The sequence below is a fragment of the Trematomus bernacchii genome, unplaced genomic scaffold, assembly GCF_902827165.1.
Source record: "Trematomus bernacchii unplaced genomic scaffold, fTreBer1.1, whole genome shotgun sequence".
Classification (NCBI taxonomy): domain Eukaryota; kingdom Metazoa; phylum Chordata; class Actinopteri; order Perciformes; family Nototheniidae; genus Trematomus; species Trematomus bernacchii.
In genome coordinates this window covers 9,949,273-9,955,733 of record NW_022988098.1, presented here as the reverse complement: position 1 = coordinate 9,955,733, position 6,461 = coordinate 9,949,273, and the positions used below count along the sequence as shown (strand labels likewise).

General features: G+C 41.4%; 2 protein-coding genes across 2 annotated transcripts in view; both read left to right on the top strand.

Annotated features, from left to right (window-relative positions):
* The window catches only part of LOC117475663 (nuclear factor 7, brain-like), an 863,632-nt gene that overhangs the window by 824,082 nt on the left and 33,089 nt on the right, over positions 1-6,461 (top strand). The window lies entirely within an intron of this gene.
* LOC117475367 lies at positions 533-6,357 on the top strand. The gene is made up of 5 exons (XM_034121513.1): positions 533-627; positions 858-942; positions 1,306-1,373; positions 3,202-3,367; positions 4,439-6,357. The coding sequence occupies exons 1-5, from the start codon at positions 533-535 to the stop codon at positions 5,936-5,938; spliced, it is 1,914 nt and encodes a 637-aa protein (XP_033977404.1). The 3' UTR covers positions 5,939-6,357.

The following is a 6,461-nucleotide window of genomic DNA, read 5'->3' as shown; positions in this document are numbered from 1 at the left end:
AAATCTGTTTCTGCACGCTCCTACCGTAAATCATAGTATACGAGCCTACATTGGATTGCTGTAAACAACGAAGGGGCTGTTTGTCAAATAGCAGGCTGGTTTTATTGCATTAGGAAGCAACAGTAGTATATGTTATGTTGTATCTTTTGGTGTTGAGTACGTTTATTTATTTCGAATGACATAATAATTATACGAAAATGTGCAGGGAGGAGGGTGGTGCACACCGTTTTTATTTTTTATATAATTAGGCATCTTTCTATCTAATAAAGGATGTAAAAACAAAAAATAAAAGTGGCGTTTTTATTTGACATGCTGGGGTTGTAGAAAAGACATTTAAATAATTATTACTACACAAGCGTCACGGTGCTCGCGCATCTTACGCACGGACCCGCAGCTGAATCCATCCTCAGGTCGACATCTTTTATACAAAATAAGGGGGCTTGTTTTTTTTTTTAAATAGCCCACTCAATATGATCACACCACCGTGTTTCAGCCCACTGCCTCTTTTTATTGGTGCCTTTTAAAAGCTGGGATGGGCACCATTCTGCAGGAGCGCGCGCCACAACAACACGCGGAGAGGGTTTCCATCATCAGGGACAGGAAGAACAACACGCCTAATGTGGCCAGGTATCTCACATATTATTCAATATGATGTAATAAAATGTTCAGACAGATGCTCTGACGCCTCCATGGATCCGTGTATACGCGATTTGATCTTCAAATGCATTTATCCTCCTTAATAACACGAAATATACGCAAACGACAGGATATATAATGGTGTTGCTAGATTTGAATTGTGTGTTTTCTATGCATTGGCTGTGTTTGTTAACATTTCCTCGGTTTCTCTTCTTCCAAAGCAGCAGAATGGGCAGACGGCAGGCACAAAGGAAGCCGGTGCAGCCGCAGTACATGTTGCCAAGTCAAGAAAATATTAATGAGAAGGTGAGAGTGAAGCACAACTGGAGGTATGAGAGGAGTAATCAATCCTGTAAACCGCTTGGAAACCATTTTGATGACTAAATATAATTTTTTAAGCAGTAATGTTACATATTTTCTGATTAGACATGTTTTTTTTGCTTTAAATTAATATAATTTTGTAGACATCTCCTAGACCTAGAGATCTTAGAAATTGCAATGGGAATTAAAATGTTCTGGATTGTCCGATGAAGCAACAGTGAAAAAGTTTCACCATTACTGTGAAGTGAGGGTGTTTAAAGAATGAAGGTGTATTAGTGTGAGGCATGAAAGGCGCCTTATATAAAATGTATTATTATTATTATTAATACCATCTATCTGTGTTCATAGAGGCTTCAGCAGAGAAGGAAGCAGAAGCCAAACCCCCCCTCCACCAAACGAGCTACCTCTCATCACAGGTGAGACTGATGTTTGTGAAAAGTTCAGAGAGCAGGATGACAGTGTTCCTAAAAACCTAAGAAGAGCATATAGTGTTTGTTGTAAAAGGATCAGATGTTATCTCTTCTCTGTGAGCTGTTCTGTTCTGTAGGATAATACTTTAAGTGTGAATCTATGCTTCTACTGCCTGAATCTGCTTTATGGTTTTCACTTTCTTTGCTTCATTTGTTCTGTTTTTAATTCAGCAGGTGAACCTATATGTTCATAAAATAGTGTGTGTGAGCTTAAAGGTGGGGTAGGTAAGTTTGAGAAACCGGCTTCAGATACACTTTTTGTTATATTCCATGGAATGCTCTTAACATCCTGATAGCAATGAATATCTTAAGTGCTTTGACAAAAAATCCATTAAAAAATATCATCTGTGGAAGCTGTAATACTGTAAAAAGCACGACCAATCATTTTAGCCGGCCCGGCTAAAATAACTAGATGGCCTACCTGCCTGTCAGCCTTCCATCTGTGCACAAACTTATCTCGTGCCCTCATTGGTCATGTGCGCGTTCGTGTGTGTTGGAGGAGGGGCTCTGTAAGGAAGTGGCAGATTTTTTCCGGCTGTGTATTTTCAAATTCTAGCGATCTCGAGCTGGTTTCTCCAAAATTACCTACCCCACCTTTAACTGTGTATTAAACTAAAACGGAGCCTCTTCTGTCAGCTCAGATTTTATTTCTGCTTTTTTTAAAACTGCAGTATGTGCTCATGGGTTTCAGTGCAATATGCTGGAGCAAAACGCTCATTTGGCCATTGTTGATTGTTTATATCATAACCTTTTACACCACAATTGTCACGTGGATCTGGTTTAAAGGGGACCTATCATGCAAAATGCACTTTTGTACGTCTTTTATACATGAATATGTGTCCCCGGTGTTCCAGGGAACTCACCAAGTGTCAGAAAACACAACCCTCTCTATTTTCCTCCATACCCAAATCTCTAAAAAAGGGGCTGCAACGGATCTGATAAAAACTGATCCAGATTTGAACACTGTCCTGACGTCAGGACAGTGGCGCTACGGCTATTGGGCCAACTCCACCAATCAGGAGGAGACAGCCACGGCCATTGCCGTTCGAAAGCGCTGGAGACGCTGTAGTACATATGCCAGGCCAGTAGATGGTGCTGTTCTAACAGAATCAGCCCTTGCAAAAACAGAGCTAAAAAATGTCAAATTGAGCAAAATGAGGCATGGCTAAAATGCATGATCTGTTTGGTATTTTGAAAAAAAAAAAGTATAAATATGCCTTATATAGGTATGGTCCTACACAATATTATTCAAATATAGCATGATAGGTCCACTTTAAGGTATTTAGTCTACCTGTTGGGTTTGTGTGGAAAGAGAAGGAGGGTGATTTGGTTCCGATACCTTTTATTGACTGTATAGTTCTACTTTGGTTATTGTCTGTTTTATTTTCTTTATCAAACATTATTAAACGTAACCTCTGTACGGACTGCTTATTGGGAACGAGTCACAATGATGAAACAAGTTTACCCATATTTTATTGGAGGTTTTCTCACTACATGCTTGATGAAAGGCAGGTGTTCCTATAGATAAAATGATTTCTGATCCTAAATATCTTGGCATGTTCTTTTCTAAGGTCACATTGTTCTGTTGTCTTACATAATACACTCAAGTGAAAACATCTTATTGATATTTCTTGTCTCTTTGTTTTTATTTGCATTGCATTTAATATTGAGGTAATCCAAAAGATACTCGGATTAGGTTACTGATTACATTTTCTGACAGGTAACTATTGTGACGGAATATATTTGCTAACATCATGTTAACTTCTCCCTCCAGAACTCAGGGATCCTCAGAGTCAAAGACCCACCCTCCGTCTCCTACAGAGGACAGATCTTCTCAGCATAAAGAACACAGCGGTGTAACAACCAGCCGACACTCAGCAGCTTTTCCCTGCCACAATCTGTCAAAAACCAGCCCTGATCTACTGGAAACACCTTCAGAGGTACTGTTGGAGCTATATATCGCCTTATATTATTTAATAGTTAAACATTTCTTGCTGTTATTGTTTATAGTAAATGTATTTTTAGTTATCGAAGTTCTTTAAAGGTCCCCTATTATACTGTTTTTCATCAATGTATTATAGGTCTCAGATATAACAAAAACATGTCTTTGAAGTGTTTGGCTCCAAACACCAAACAGATCATTGCAGCATTACCCATAATCCCCTCTGTTTCAGCCCTGTTTCCAAAGAGCTGATTCTCTGTCTGTTACTTTAGATGAAAATAAGGAGCCCCTCCCCACGCCCCTCTGAGAGAGATTTGGTTAAAAAGAACTCAATGGTGCTCTAGGAGGAGATTCAGGTGATAAGGTGGGGGGGGGGGGGGGGTTACCTTGGTTGGTGATTGGCTAATGGTTACACAAGCCAACACATCGTTATGACATCATAAAGTGGCCAAAATCTGATCAGCTCATTATCAGACAGGTTTTTGATATAAATGGATCAGGACAAAAAGAGAGAGAATCTTTGTTCCTGAAACTTTCAGAGTCTCTTTACACAGAGGGGACACATGTTGATGAAGAAGAGACATGAAGAAGAGGGGACACATGTTGATGTAGAAGAGACATGAAGAAGAGGGGACACATGTTGATGTAGAAGAGACATGAAGAAGAGGGGACACATGGTGATGTAGAAGAGACATGAAGAAGAGGGGACACATGTTGATGTAGAAGAGACATGAAGAAGAGGGGACACATGTTGATGTAGAAGAGACATGAAGAAGAGGGGACACATGTTGATGTAGAAGAGACATGAAGAAGAGGGGACACATGTTGATGTAGAAGAGACATGAAGAAGAGGGGACACATGTTGATGTAGAAGAGACATGAAGAAGAGGGGACACATGTTGATGTAGAAGAGACATGAAGAAGAGGGGACACATGTTGATGAAGAAGAGACATGAAGAAGAGGGGACACATGTTGATGTAGAAGAGACATGAAGAAGTGGGTTTTGCATAATAGGTGACCTTTAAGTTAATGATATGTTTTATTTCTATATCATTGTGTCCGCTACAGGTAGGAGTTCTGAGCGTCGATGGCGACAGTGACATCGACTTGTCTGAATCAGAGAGACTTCCTGTGGGCTCTTTTAGCCGTGTTCCCCCTCAACTCCATCTGAGACCAGAAGTCATCGAGGCTGAAGACCTTTCCTCTCGCTGCCAACGACCCAGAGGACACGGACTCGGTGCTTTTGACTTCCCGGACTTCCTGCCTCCACCTTTTAACTCGTGGAGTCTGAGTCATCTGGCGGTTTTCTACAACACGGAGGGTCGGGGGGCTCCAAGACCCAGAGCTGTGGGCCCTTTGGAAAGATACTTAGAGAGGCTTCTTCAACTGGAGTGGAGGAAAATCCAGACTGTGGAGGAGGAAGGTGGGAATTCGGGAGATCTTTCCTCCAGCTGCCATAAATCTCCTGCGTCCTCCTCCTCTCGCCTCAGCTCTCCGAAGTGTATCCTTCAGTGTCAGCGCTCCTTCCCTCTCACCTTCCTCTCCTCTTTGGCCAATCACTCGGCACTACTTTCTGGATGCGCTTGCACTATCTGCCGGATACGATACTCCGCTTGTAGCACTTCCTGCTGCCGATCAACATCCAGGATTCCCAGAAGGAGCCACAGCGAGAGTCGGATTCCTTCCTCGGACAGGATCTCCAGAAATCCGAGGTTCAGCAGCCCTCTGAGGAACAGCCACATGAAGAGGATGCAAGCCTCAGGGAATCTACGTAACCCGGTGCAAGGTGATGATGAGTGTCCGTCTACTTCTGAAGAAAACAGGGTTACAGAGGTGTTGGACTACAGGACTACAGGAGGAGGGGTTGGGAGGAGGAGGAGTGGATCAGCGCAAAGAAGAGGAGGAGGAGAAGAAAGACTAGAGAAAAGAAGGAGTGGTTCTGAGGTTAGACGAGGAGGAGAAGAAAGACTAGAGTTAAGAAGGAGTGGTTCTGAGTGTAGAATAGGAGGAGAAGAAAGACTAGAGAAAAGACTAGAAGAAAGACTAGAGAAAATACGGAGTGGTTCTGAGTGTAGAATAGGAGGAGAAGAAAGACTAGAGAAAAGACGGAGTGGTTCTGAGTGTAGAATAGGAGGAGAAGAAAGACTAGAGAAAAGACGGAGTGGTTCTGAGTGTAGAATAGGAGGAGAAGAAAGACTAGAGAAAAGACGGAGTGGTTCTGAGTGTAGAATAGGAGGAGAAGAAAGACTAGAGAAAAGACGGAGTGGTTCTGAGTGTAGAATAGGAGGAGAAGAAAGACTAGAGAAAAGACTAGAAGAAAGACTAGAGAAAAGACTAGAAAAAAGACTAGAAGAAAGACTAGAGAAAAGACGGAGTGGTTCTGAGTGTAGAATAGGAGGAGAAGAAAGACTAGAGAAAAGACGGAGTGGTTCTGAGGTTAGACGAGGAGGAGCTGGGCTGAAGGATCGGGAAATAAAACCAGACGCTGTCGCTGCAATAATGGACAATTTACCTGGTTTTAAAAAGTCTCCAGCAAGCAGACAGAAGCAGGTGGACTTTGTTACATGACAGCAGGTTGTAAGTGTAATCCGTATGCAATATTTGGAAACTTCACGTCAAATATTTCATTAAGAATGTATGTTTTCAACGACAGGAAGTGCAGCAAGATTTGAGTTTTTTCATTACTGGATGTCATACTCTGCCAGATTAGTCTCTTAGAATATTATGTTTAATCCAATGCTGTTATTGCAGGTATATAAAGTCATGCAACAGTTTACGTGTTTACATGCTCTACAGATCCATTTACTTTTACATTTGAATCAAGCACAATACACTATATATTAATCTGTGTTCAGGAATGTTGATTCTGTTTTGGTTTGTCAACAACCTGCTGAAAAATAAAGGTTTACCAAACTATTATAACTGGCAGATGTTATTTTTTAGAAGTCAAAATAGTGTGAAAATGCTGTAGTTAAGGCTTAGTTCAATAAAACACAAATGGCACCGTTCTGTCCTGAATAAGGCCGAGAGAGGCATCACAAAGGTCCAACGTTGATATTATACAATTTACATATGTCAAACACATCCCTCA

What these genes read in the sequence shown, in the direction of transcription:
- LOC117475367 (XM_034121513.1), top strand. Translation starts at nt 533, where the DNA reads ATGGGCACCATTCTGCAGGAGCGCGCGCCACAACAACACGCGGAGAGG. An exon ending in AAGAAAATATTAATGAGAAG is followed by an intron (nt 943 to 1,305) that starts GTGAGAGTGAAG and finishes CTGTGTTCATAG; the next exon opens with AGGCTTCAGCAGAGAAGGAA. An exon ending in TACTGGAAACACCTTCAGAG is followed by an intron (nt 3,368 to 4,438) that starts GTACTGTTGGAG and finishes TGTCCGCTACAG; the next exon opens with GTAGGAGTTCTGAGCGTCGA.